Source organism: Mesoplodon densirostris, chromosome 15, assembly GCF_025265405.1.
Source record: "Mesoplodon densirostris isolate mMesDen1 chromosome 15, mMesDen1 primary haplotype, whole genome shotgun sequence".
Classification (NCBI taxonomy): Eukaryota; Metazoa; Chordata; class Mammalia; order Artiodactyla; family Ziphiidae; genus Mesoplodon; species Mesoplodon densirostris.
In genome coordinates, this window is record NC_082675.1 from 8,799,485 (window position 1) to 8,812,527 (window position 13,043).

Genomic DNA, 13,043 nt, shown 5'->3' on the forward strand with positions numbered 1-13,043 from the left:
GTGAGCTCATCAAGGACAGGCCTGAGTCTTACTCATCTCTGTATTCCTAGTTATGCACTAGGAATACCAGTGGTTGGCAAACCTTCAGCCCCGGTTTGGGATAGGCTAAGAAAAATTTTTAAATCCTTCAAGTAGTATCACAAAATTCCAAAATGAAATCAATTGTAATTCACCTTATTTAAAAAGATAAATAATATGGTAGTATTCTACTTCGGGAAAGGGCATTTTCAAAATTAAACTGTTGTAGAGGAGTATTACTATATTCTAATATTCAAATGACCAATATTTTTTTCCATTGTGGATTTTCAGTAAGTTATATACAGCTCTCAGGGGCACCAAAATGGGGGAAATATCTATATTATTATCATATTTTTTATTGAAGTATTATTGACCTACAACACTCTGTTAGTTCTAGGTACAGAACATAATGATTTGATATTTCTATACATTACAAAATGATCACAATAAGTCAATAGCAAATTTAGGGCAGTTTTCAAAGACCAAAGTCACCATACAAAGTTATTATAATATTGTTGACTGTATTCCCCATGCTGTACATTTCATCCCCATGACTCATTTATTTTGTAACTGGAAGTTTGTACCTCTTAATCTCCCTCACCTATTTCACTCATCCCTCCACACCCCTCCCCTCTGGCAACCACCTGTTTTTTGTATCTAGGAGTCTGTTTCTGTTTTGTTACGTTTGTTCATTTGTTTTGCTTTTTAGATTCCGTATATAAGTGAAATCATACTGTATTTGTCTTTCTCTGACTTATTTCACTGAACGTAATACCTTCTAGGTCCATTGATGTTGTTGCAAATGGCAAGATTTTATTCTTTTTTGTGGCTGAGTGATATTCCACTGTGTACACACACCACATCTTCTTTATCCATTCTTCTATCGGTGGACACTTAGGTTGCTTCTATATCTTGGCTATTATAAATAATGCTGCAATGAACACAGGGGTGCAGATATCTTTTTGAATTAGCGTTTTTGTTTTCTTTCTGAAAAATAGGCAGGAGTGGAATTGCTGGATTGTATGGTAGTTCTATTTTTAAGAGAATATGAATATTATTTTTAAATTTTTATAATAATTTATCTTCTTACCCAATTTGTATAGGACTTGGACTAATTCCAAGTTGTATGGCCATTCATAAACTTTCTCCATTAGAAGACTGTTATATACCAGGGAAGGGCTTGATCATCCAGCCATGAAAGATTTAAAGGCCAAAGAGTAGGTAGGGAAAAGAGGGGGTAGCAAATGACATTTATCTTAAGTCAATGGCAAATTCAGGGCAGCTCTCAAAGTCCAAAGTAAACTAGTAGGTTTTTAGTTTAATATAGCACAGTAAGCATTATGAAGAGCTATTTGCACATGATATTATACATTGAACAGACACAGATGCTATCATTAGGTCAATTCCAGCCTTTGGATCTTGACCTTGGTTAACACTAGACTCTTCAGAAGCAACTGAGACTATGCCTCCAATTAAAATCAAAGCCAGTGTATTAGTTTCCTATTGCTGCTATAACAAATTACCACAAATTCAATGGCTTAAGACAACACAAATTATCTTACAGTTCAGAAGTCCAAAATGGGTCTCACTGAGCTAAAATCAAGGTGTTGGCAAGGCTGTGTTCCTTTGTGGAGACTCTAGGGAAGAATCTGCTTTCTTGCCTTTCCCATCTTCTTTTTTTTTTTTTTTTTTTTGTTACGTGGGCCTCTCACTGTTGTGGCCTCTCTCCTTGCGGAGCACAGGCTCCGGATGCACAGGCTCAGCGGCCATGGCTCACGGGCCTAGCCGCTCCGTGGCATGTGGGATCTTCCCGGACCGGGGCACAAACCTGTGTCCCCTGCATCGGCAGGTGGACTCTCAACCACTGCGCCACCAGGGAAGCCCTCCTATCTTCTTGAGATCACCTGCATTCTTTGATTGTGGTTTCCTTCCACCTTTAAAACCAGCATTGGCCAGTCAAGTCCTTTTCACATTGCTTCACTCTGATGCTGATTCTTCTCTGCTTTTCACATTTAAGGATCCTGTGAGTCCACTGGGCCCACCTGGATAGTCCAGGTCACTGATTAGCAACTTTATTCCATTTGCTACCTTAATTACCTTTTGCCATGTGATATAACATATTCACAGGCTCCTGGGATTAAGACATGGACATCTTTGGGGGTGCGGGCAGGCCATCATTCTGCCTACCACAGGCTATATCACAGCTAATTTGGGGTGTTTCATCTGGAGCAAGGGTTCAACAGCTGCTGTCAGAACTGCCCCATGCAGAGGGCATCTTCACCTTCTGATGTGTGAGGATAAGCCAAGAACAGGAATCATTCATTTATTCATTCTTGTTACCTACCATGCAACTCCCACAGGTATTTGTTGAGGGCCTTGTGTTGTAGATGTGGGGTATACAATGGTATGCAAAATAAACAGGAAAGGTTCCTAAACTTGATTATAGACTCGGAGGGAGATAGACATTAAACAAATAGTCACATGACTAAATATTTGATAATTTTTAAAAACCTGTGGTAAGTTCAATAAAGGAAAAGTTTAAGGTGCTTTGAGAGGATTTAAGGTATGAACTGACCTAATCTAGGAGGTCAGAAAGTCTTCTTTGAAATTGGTGTTTGAGCTGAACTGGAAAGGATGAGGTAGTAGGGGGGAGTTGAGTGGATGTGTGGCATGTGCAAAAGCCCCTGTGATGGAGGGAGCGTGCTGGTTTTAAGGAACTGGAGGATGACCAGTGTGGTTAGCAGGCAGATAGGCAGGGTGAAACAATGGCACAGGGTGAATGAAACTATCGAGTAATTGGTGAGTGCCGATTCATGCCAGATGTAAACAGCCATGTAAACGGCCATATAAAGTACTGTGGCACTTAAAGTAGTTGAAGGATTTTAACAGGGAGGGCTGCCAGAGTTGAATTTTTGAAAGATAACCTTAGTTGCAGCTACTATGTGCAGAATGGGATGCAGTGAGGCAAGAATGGAAGTTCAGTTGTGGCAGCTGAGAGATGGTGATTCAGTAGCAATGGAGAGAAGTGGCCAAAGTAGACAGCTAATTGAGGAGGTAGAAGCAGCGGGACTCTGTGATGGATTGGTTATGGGGCTTAAGGGAAAAGGAGGTATCAAGGTTTGGAGCAACAGGTTCAATGCTCACTAAGGTCATGAATTCTATTTTGGACATGTTAAGTGGCAGAAATCAAGTAGGTAGTAGGATATGTGAAGTTCAAATTCTGTGAGACTCCCTGACATATACATACATAGTAATTTCTGCCAGCAGTGTGAATGAAAGTTCCTAGGGAGAGGGTGCAGGGGAGAGTACTGCCATCATTTAAAGCAGTGGTTCTTAACCAGGGCCAGGGGACGTTGGGCAGTGTCTGGAGACAATTCTGGATGTCACAGTTCAGGAAGGAGGGTGCTACTGGCATCTAGTGGGCAGAGGCGAGGGATGCTGCTCAACATCCTCCCACGAGCAGGACAGCCCTCACAACAAAGCAGCATCAGGCCTCAAATGTCAGTAGTGTTAAGGCTGAGAAACCCTGATTCAAAGGCTGGGTAGAAGAGGGTAAGCCAGCTAAAAAGTCTAAGAGCAACCAGGAGAATGCAGCATGGGGAAGGTTTGAGAAGAAAGTGTCCGAGTGACTATCAAGTGGGATGGAGACTGAAAATGGTAATTGGCTTAAGGATCTGGCAATTTTTGGTGACCATCTTGAGAAGTGCTTCTGTGTGAGGGTCAGGAGCTTTTTTAGATAGGATGGAAGAATAGGAGAATGAGAAAAGGGAGAAAGCAAGTGTAGACAACTCTACAGCAGAGGTAAGGATGGAGGGAGGAAGGGAATGAGGCTATTTATATATTTTAATGAGAGACATTTAATTATTTTAAAATGCTGACATTTTTATCCAGTAGAGGAGAGGCATGGCAGGGGCTGGGAGTCAGAGACAGGGAGAGAAGGACTGGCTCTAGTCAGGAGTAGCTGCTTCTGTCGCAGCAGGAGGGAAAGGAGAGAAGATGGATGGAGTCGAGCAGGATGGCCTACAGTGTCTCCCTTTATCTCTGTCTCCCACAGCCTTAGTGTTAGTTTCTTTCTTTCTTTTTTTCTTTCTTTCTTTTTAAAATTAATTAACTAATTTGGCTGCGCCGGGTCTTAGTTGTGGGACGCGGGATCTTTGTTGCGGCATGTGGGATCTTTAGTTGCATTTGCCGCATGTGGGACCCAGTTCCCCGACCAGGGATTGAACCTGGGCCTCCTACACTGGGAGTGTGGAGTCCTAGCCACTGGACCACCAGGGAAGTCCCTGGTGTTAGTTTCAATGGCTCAGGCAAGGTAGTCAGAAGCAGACCACTGATCCCACACTGTGTGCCTTTGGAGTCCAGGGAAGGGTTTTATTTTAGGATGTTTTGGGTCACTCAAGAAGGTTCTGGGTATTTCATGAACCATCACTATTAAAGTTAGGGAGACCACCTTGGCTTAGTTTCTGAAAAGGGGTATTTGATGAGCACTAACTTGCTTTGAATAAACAGTACAGTTACTTTTTTCCCCTCCAGTTTTCTTGCATGTTCTTTGGAGCAGTTTCTTCTGACCAACGAGAACACTTCAACCACCCTTTCCACAGTCTGGCAACAGCAAGTGACAGTGAAGAGGACGTGAATAATGGCAGTTTTTCTACATTCTAACACTTAATGATGGCTGAGCTGGCCCCCCACCCATTTACTGGCTCACTTGCACCTCAAACTCATTTTCACACTTAAGCCTATGAAGATATTGTCTTGGACTTCCTTGAAATGGATAATGGGCTGCTGGTTTTCTAAACATCTTCTTATACAACAACCATATCTAGAAATAGCTGCTTTTCAAGTAAATGTAATTTGCTTTAAATCCATTATGCTTCTTGGGAGGGAGAAGTTTTCTGTGCAGGGAAAAAGCTCATTAGAATTCTTCAATTCAGGGAATTCCCTGGTAGTGCAGTGGTTGAGTCCGCATGCCAATGCAGGGGACACGGGTTCAAGCCCTGGTCTGGGAAGATCCCACATGCTGCGGAGCAACTAAGCCCGTGTGCCGCAACTACTGAGCCTGCACTCTAGAGCCCATGAGTCACAACTACTGAAGCCCGCATGCCTAGAGGCCATGCTCCACAACAACAGAAGCCACCGCAATGAGAAGCCCGGGCACCGCAATGAAGAGTAGCCCCTGCTCACCGCAACTAGAGAAAGCACGCGTGGAGCAATGAAGACCCAACACAGCCAAATAAATACAATTAAAAAAAATAAAAAAGAATTCTTCCATTCAGTGCACATTCACACTAGAGTTTTTAGCATTTTCTTTACCAGTTTTATAAAGGTATTTAAACTTTCTTTAGCAGCCATTTTGAGTGCATCAATATGGCTTGTAGAGTTCAGGTATCTTCTGTGTTTGATTGCAAACATTTGAGTTTTGGTGCTTTCAGACATAGTAAAAAGTTATGCATGTAATGCCATAACATTTTTGGTCTATTGCTTGCTATATTTTGTTAAGATTTTAAGTAAAAAAATATGACTTTAAAATTTTGCAGTGTGATGCAGAAAAGAAGTGATGCCAAAAAATTATTTCTGTATTATCTGATATAGAACAACAGCCTCCACTGCCAAGAAAGCCTGGGTTTGGAGGGGAATGAGGTGGAAGATGCATGTCTCTGTTCTTTGCCTCTTTAAGAATTAGCTTCGGGCTTCCCTGGTGGCGCAGTGGTTGAGAGTCCGCCTGCCGATGCAGGGGACACGGGTTCGTGTCCTGGTCTGGGAAGATCCCACATGCCGCGGAGCGGCTGGGCCCGTGAGCCATGGCCGCTGAGCCTGCGCATCCGGAGCCTGTGCTCCGCAACGGGAGAGGCCACAACAGTGAGAGGCCGGCATACCGCAAAAAAAAAAAAAAAAAAAAAAAAGTAAGAATTAGCTTCTTACCTGCACAGAATAAAAAATCTGGCACAGAAATATTGTTATATAACATCTTATGATGTGTGCCTCTCCCTCTCCCAAACCTGTTTAGAATCAGTTATAACCTGACAAACTAGACTTTTGTAACACCTTAATTGTTAAGCCTGTGAAACCATCAAATCACAAGGAAATGTTAACTGGCAAGCAATTGTGCTTTAGATTTTGTGAGGAATTAATAATAAGACAAAGGTGGCTGAGTGGATTAGTAAACTTTAGAACTGTGAACAGAGTTCAAACTAAAACCAGAATGAGTTTGGCTCTTGTAGCTTGGTAATGAGTCATAGCTACCCACAATAACCTAATAAAAACTCAAGTTCATCCCAAAATGTTCCTCAGTGAATGAAACTGGGCTTTCATCAAGCTTTTTTTGGAAACTGGCAATGCCCACATAATTTCACATTGTAGGCTAAAGATTTATGTATTTTTTGCTTACACTGATGACTAACACTGAATTTCACATATTCCTAATAAATGCAGATGACTACATGGAGAACATTTATACCCGAGAGTAACTGTAGGTCTCCTTGCTGAGGATGAAGTTTCTTGTTCGCTCACTGAAATGGGCCAGGGCAGTTTAGGCTGTGAAGGCATCATCATCATCATCAGTAATCACCTAGATGCAGCACTGGTCTGTAAAAGATAGTTACACTGTCAAATTGTATATAGTTTGGATTTTAGAATTTGGATACAGAATGCTAAATTTAAATGACACCGGATTTTTGTTTGACTTCACATACCATTTAGAAGATGCAAAAGCCTTCTCAGCTGGGAAACCATCTATATGTTACATTCAATTATTAATCCAGTTTGATGAATTTTTGAGGAAGCTAAACTGATGTAGTAAATGAGCTGGTGAAAAAGAGCCTTAGTGAATAAACTAGTAAAAGACAGAAATGATAGCTACACAGTATGGAGTCACTGCTAGACTAAGAGGCTTGGAAATGAGGACCTGATAGGGACCAACAAAATCAATGTCAAGGGCCAGTGTCTTATTTTGTTACCACTCAAATTAAAAGGAGTACACAGATTAGTATAAATACTATATTTATTAAATATCTTTACAGTTTATTTAAATGTATTTACAGAACTATTCCTGCATAAGTTATACTTCAGACATCCAATTCAGGTCATTGCCTCTTGGGTAAGACAAATAATGATAGTCTCAACAGAAAAAAGCAGCTCATTAGTATACACAAATTCAGACTTGCTTCATTATTTAGCCATCTTTGCCACAAACTACCTGCTTACAGTTAAAATTTTGACATGGACACTGTCGATTTTTAGTTGAAGTTCAATTTTGCAAAGAATTTAATTTTTTTAAACAATAGAATCCAAATGTTTTCTGTTTCACATTTTGTTTTATAAGCAGATTTTGGTTTTTTGATGTTGTAAAACTTGTTAAATGCAAAAATGTGAGTTTCCAGGAAAATTGGATGCTGTAGCTTCTACCAAAGATAGCTGGTATAAGGTGACAAGGAACCATGAACTTAATCAGAAGTACAAACATTTACAGTTCTAGCCAATCTTGTTTACAATCTCCAAAACGCTCAAAACTGACTCAGTGAATTCCCACAATTACTGCCTTGTTACATGATGTGGTATGTTGGTGGTACTGAAGGCGGTACTGAAAGCTACTATTCTATCCAGAACGAATGCAATCGATGTGATAAGATACTCGCCCATCATGCAAAGCTCGAAATCTAGTTTCTAATCTAGTTACAGCCCAACTCCCAGACATGCACACCTGGAATGGATTCTTTTGTGATTTAGTACCCATCAACCATGTCAAGCCAGTACAGTAATTCAGGACAAGTAACTTGTTTTCCCCACCTCATTTCTTCTTTCAGTTTTTAGGAGCCTATGGACTCTATTGCGTATCCATTCAGTGAATTCTTTTTTGTGCGCAGGCAGCTTAAGTTCACAGGAAGAAATAAGGTTCTGATATGTTTAGAGTGCACACTTTAAAACAGAACAAAATAAAAATTTCAAGCATGTGATAAAAATATTGATTTTTATAATACAGTATTGCTTTATAAATATAGATGGAAAAGCTATAAACTTTACTGGTCTTTGGTGCATCCAGAGAGGGATAAATAATTTGCCATTTGTAAATTAGAAATCCAAATTCTCTTTTGTTATAAAAGTCCACTACGTGAGGCAAATGTATCAATATGTGTGTTTATACTGCTTGATTTAAAATACAATTAACACATCAAGTTCAGAATTAGACCCACCAAGTGGTATATCTCAGGCACACCCCACAAAGACTTGGGTCCTGTGACATGGAAAATTCCAGTATGAGTACTACACAGCCTCTGACCACTGACAGTGGAAGGAGAGTTACTTGTTAAGCAGCACTCCAACAGACCCCCGCAGTCATAAAATTAAGTGCATAACACAAAATGGGCAGGGGAAAAAAAGAAAATATTTTGTGTCCCAAATCTACAGGCCAGGTCCAAAGTCAGTTCCCCTGTGAAACTCAATTCTTGTCCCACTATTTTCAACATCCCTGGAACAAACACATTGTCAATTTCTAACGCTCATTTCTCAAAAAAGAGTAAGTTGATTAAATGAGTTGTGTAAAAAACCATCAATCTACCTTTATGAAGATTGTGTTTGGGGCTTCCCTGGTGGCGCAGTGGTTGAGAGTCCGCCTGCCGATGCAGGGGACACGGGTTCGTGCCCCAGTCCGGGAGGATCCCACATGCCGCGGAGCAGCTGGGCCCGTGAGCCATGGCCACTGAGCCTGCGCGTCCGTAGCCTGTGCTCTGCAACGGGAGAGGCCACAACAGTGAGAGGCCCGTGTACCGCAAAAAAAAAAAGATTGTGTTTGATGGGTTTAGATGAGTGCAGAGAAAGCCAGTGACGTGACCAGCACTGCTCTTACCAGGAATTAAATGTATGCATTGGAAAATTAATACAAAATATATCCAGATCATAAGGCTCCATACCTCTGACCAGAAATAATTAAAAACCCAACAAAAGAACTGAAGTTGTCAGCCCAAGTGTAAATGTATTCCTTCCAACAAAACCCTTCTGGATGCAACTTTCTTTACTTTTTAAATACACAGAGACTGCAAATAGTTTGTGCAAAATAAATACCCCGCCACTTGCCACTCACGCTTCTGTGTTTTATCACAGCACGATGGATTCTCATTATTTAAACAGAGTCTCTCTCCACCCCCCACCCCACCCCCCATCTCCTCTACCAAAGAATTCTGTTTTGTCAAGTTAGGGTAGTTAAGGCATTCTGACATGTAATTAAAGGTGATTCAAAATAGATATCTAACATTATGCCAATTTAGGAATAGTAGATAAATTACTGAACGGCTTACAAATGAATAACTCATTCTTATTATAAATGAAATGCCTGTTACAAGCATGATGCATTGAAATATAGTAATGACATGTACATGGTACATGTTAAACAATTTTAAATAAAACAAAAGCTTGACAGTTACTCAAATATACAGTACAAATTCACAAAACAAAATCTTTTAAAACAAGTTGAGGTAACCTCAAACATAAGTTTTAATGCAATAAACCAGGGAGTAAGTATCTCCTTTAGAGAAAGAGACTTTCTATATTCTCAAGTAGATTCTCATTAGGTTTAATTGCATTCTCATCTATACACCAATGTTACCTGACATATATAAAACATGGCTTTAATTTAAGGATTTCTAAGTATATATATTTTTCTACCACAAAGTTAATGAAGGAAAAAAACTGACCCAAAAATATATATCTTTACAGCAGTCGACTTGTACACAAACCTTAAAAATAAGTTTGAGTTTGCAGATAATGGAAAAACTGAATGTGGGGTAATTTTATAAGGAAACTATACACTGCAAGATGGCTATTCGGAAACTGTAAACATTAAGCTTGATTCAGAAACCCCTAAATTTCTGTGTAGGGCAAATGCAAATGTCATATCATCACTAGGAGTTTTCCTCGTGGACTCTTGTGCCGCTGCCCACAGTGTTCTTTCCACATGGACTCCCTGAATTTGGTACATGCTCTATAGAAAGCAAGGCTACTAACAACAGGTCTAAGAGTGAGACAAGGGGTATAGCGTGACCATCAAAGGCCAACAAAATTCAAAGTTAGAGCTGTTCCATTCTCAACCCATCAGGCCTGTGGGCCTAAAGCTCCCACACGGGGGCATCATATCAGGCAGCTGGGAGGAATTTCAGCTGTAACATTAAATTTGTAGGCTTTGAGGAATTTTATAACCTTGAATAATATTTCCATTAAAAATTTTTGGTAAGGAGTCTCCCCAACCCCCTCTGCAGATCAGGCCACCAGCCTGTGATATGCAGTAATCAATAAACTGCTGAAACTTTCATCACAGGAGCACAATTAATCATCTTTTAAAAACCATGAAACATTTGCACATATAGAACTAAACTGAATTTTTCTTCCAACTTGTAACCAAAAAAAAGCCCCCCAGATCAAGATTTTGTAATCCAGAACAATGTTTTAGAGCAAGATTATAAGCCCCTGAAAAATAGAGGAGTTTATAATGAAAACATAAAGCCACACCCAATCATAACACAGACTGTATAGTACACGTGTAACGTATCTTTTGATGAACAACGTATGTTTCTAGTAGATGTACCATAACATACAATTTGTGTTAGACTTTTAAAATCCCTTTAACATTCTAATTTTGAATTCACTTTACCAATATTACTCTTTTCAATACTTCAACCGTTTTTGAAAAGTAATAGACATTTTGGCTTTGAAAACCTCCATCCCATCATGGAAAGGACAATGTGAAGTGAAGACCAATCTTCAAATCTTGATTCTCTTCAAATGTTGCTGGCAGATATGAGCTAGTGAATGACAGTAGTGGTTCTCAACAAAGATCTCAATGGGGTCTCAAAAAGACAGGCAAAAGGCTTACATCACTGGCCACTGAGATCAGCAGCAAAGAAACATGGTCCTGCCAGCAGGATCAGCACACACGGTAGGGGAGAATTTGGGATGATGAAAGGAGAGGCAGGAGTTGACACCTAGGTGAGTCAGTCTGTATACTCAGCCACTATTGAGAGAAGGACAGTGATGTCATCTGGCTTCCCACCTAAAATGAAAATGAAAACGTATTTATATATTTTAAAAGGAAAAGTCAATAAAAAATGTAAGCCTAAATAAATAAATACTAGGAAGCAAATACTGGCATTTCAGGCAGGTTTGGTTTGTCAATATACTCTGGCAGAAAAAAGGAAAAAAACCAGTTGATAAATAGTTAAAATGCACCAAGAAATTACATGTAATTTAATTGAAGCTTAAAAAAAAAAAAAACCTTCCCTGCTCCTTTACAACAGCTCTGTTAAAAGGGCCACCACCATATCCTCTGTTTATAGCAATCACAATAACGACAAAATGTGGCTAAGATTAATTCTGCCTGACAAAAAAGTTACATGTTATACCCACAATCCTAATTTGGACAAACATATCCAATGTTTTGAAACTAGTAATAGTCTTGTATTCTAATCTGGCAATCAGCTATGGCATGTGCTTTTTTCTATTTGAATATTTCCTGGACAGCTAAGAAATGCTTTACATATCATAAGATTACACCAGCAAGAAACTGACCAACTCTACTAGTTCTGATATGCTAGCATCAACATGTCATCTGAGCTCCAAGACTGAGCTACTTGGCCTGCTCCCAAAGCTACATATCGCTCAGTAGATAGGAAGACTCTTTAGGCAAGGACAGTCTAACATTACTTCCATCTTCAAAACCTGCCATGGCAATTTGGCAGGCAAAGACTGTCAATGAGTCCCACAAAGCCAGAGGAAGGGAGAAGTGAAATGTCAGACTCGTGAAGGGCAGAATGTTTAAACTGTTAGGAATGTCCAGGCCCTCCAGGCAGAGCTCGGAGGCTTTTGGGGCTCAGGTCCAAGCAGTGCAGTGGCAGCAATAAAGGGCTTCAGGTTCCACCTGCCTCTGCAGCCAATTAAATTCAGTTCTGAAGGGCACCTCTGTGGGGAACACATGATGACATGCACTTGCTCTGTCCTTCAGTGTTAGAGCCTGCTGACCTTGCTCCCAAAGGCTCACAGCTGGGAGAGGGTACCTCAGCAGTCTCACCCCAGTGCTGTAGTTTGCCTCACCCACAGCCCAGAATGCTCCCATCCTCTATGTCCCCAGTTAGTCCCTATGACCTTCCTAAAGAATGTTTACCTCTCACATTCAATCCATTGTCACATGCAAACTGTGCAAAAGGTGACATATAATTTGGGTCATAGGCCAGCTCATGAGCTTGCTCAGCAATGCTTCTTGCCGTCTGTTGTATACTCTCATAATTTGAATTCTAATATGAAAACAAGAGAGAGTTATTTTTACCAGAATGCCTCACATGATTTCTGCACACAGTAAACATCACTTGCAAGCATCACTTTTTAAGACAGTAACATTTATCTAATCATAGTTTCCACCATTTAAGTTTTATTCCAGTTAGAGAAGACAATGAAACATTATACCTCGACTAAAATGAATGAGATCACCAGTGCTGCCTGCATAAGATGTCAATTAGAAAGTCCTTTGCATGGACTTGGGTCCTGAAGTTTGAATTTTCTTTCTTTTTTTTTTTTGGCCGCGCCATGTGGCATGTGGGATCTCAGTTCCCTGACCAGGGATCAAACCCACACCCCATGCAGTGGAAGCGTGGAGTCTTAACCACTGGACCATCAGGGAAGTCCCTTGAATGTTCATATTTGGGTTTTTTTTCTCAGTTGAAATTCTTAAGGCATTCTTGCTAAAATGGGATGGGGTTGAAAGGGCGGATTTTGATAGCACTTCGGGATGACCTCAAAAGTTTCCTTGTTTGGGAACGCACCCCTGGCCAAGCACAGTGTGCTCTCCAAGTAAGGGCTGCCAGTTGCCCTACTGAAAATCCCTCTCTATTTTGTATTCCTTCACCTTACTTTATTTTTCTTCTTCTTATTTACCACCACCATTATAGCTATTCTTTCTTTCTCTGTATTATCTGTCTTCCTCCACTAGAATGTAAGCTCCATAAGGGCAGGGAATGTGTCATTTCTGCTTGTCATTCTGTTACCAC

The 13,043-nt window shown here is 40.4% G+C and overlaps 2 protein-coding genes across 4 annotated transcripts in view; one reads left to right on the top strand and one right to left on the bottom strand.

The window, feature by feature from the left end:
- The window catches only part of RAD9B (RAD9 checkpoint clamp component B), a 31,779-nt gene extending 26,203 nt beyond the window's left edge, over positions 1-5,576 (top strand). For 2 of the 3 annotated variants that reach the window (XM_060119200.1, XM_060119199.1), the window contains one exon: positions 5,556-5,576. In XM_060119200.1, the coding sequence (XP_059975183.1) occupies positions 5,556-5,576 (21 nt within the window). Of the gene's footprint in view, positions 1-4,551; positions 4,681-5,555 lie in introns of those variants that run through there. The other variant, XM_060119198.1, reaches the window with a different exon arrangement.
- Positions 5,577-7,000: 1,424 nt separating this feature from the next.
- The window catches only part of PPTC7 (protein phosphatase targeting COQ7), a 43,072-nt gene continuing 37,029 nt past the window's right edge, over positions 7,001-13,043 (bottom strand). The window contains exons 5-6 of the mRNA XM_060119457.1: positions 12,164-12,293; positions 7,001-11,056 (exon numbers count right to left, since the gene is read on the bottom strand). Of these exons, the coding sequence (XP_059975440.1) occupies positions 10,998-11,056; positions 12,164-12,293 (189 nt within the window). The 3' untranslated portion in view covers positions 7,001-10,997. The remainder of the gene's footprint in view (positions 11,057-12,163; positions 12,294-13,043) is intronic.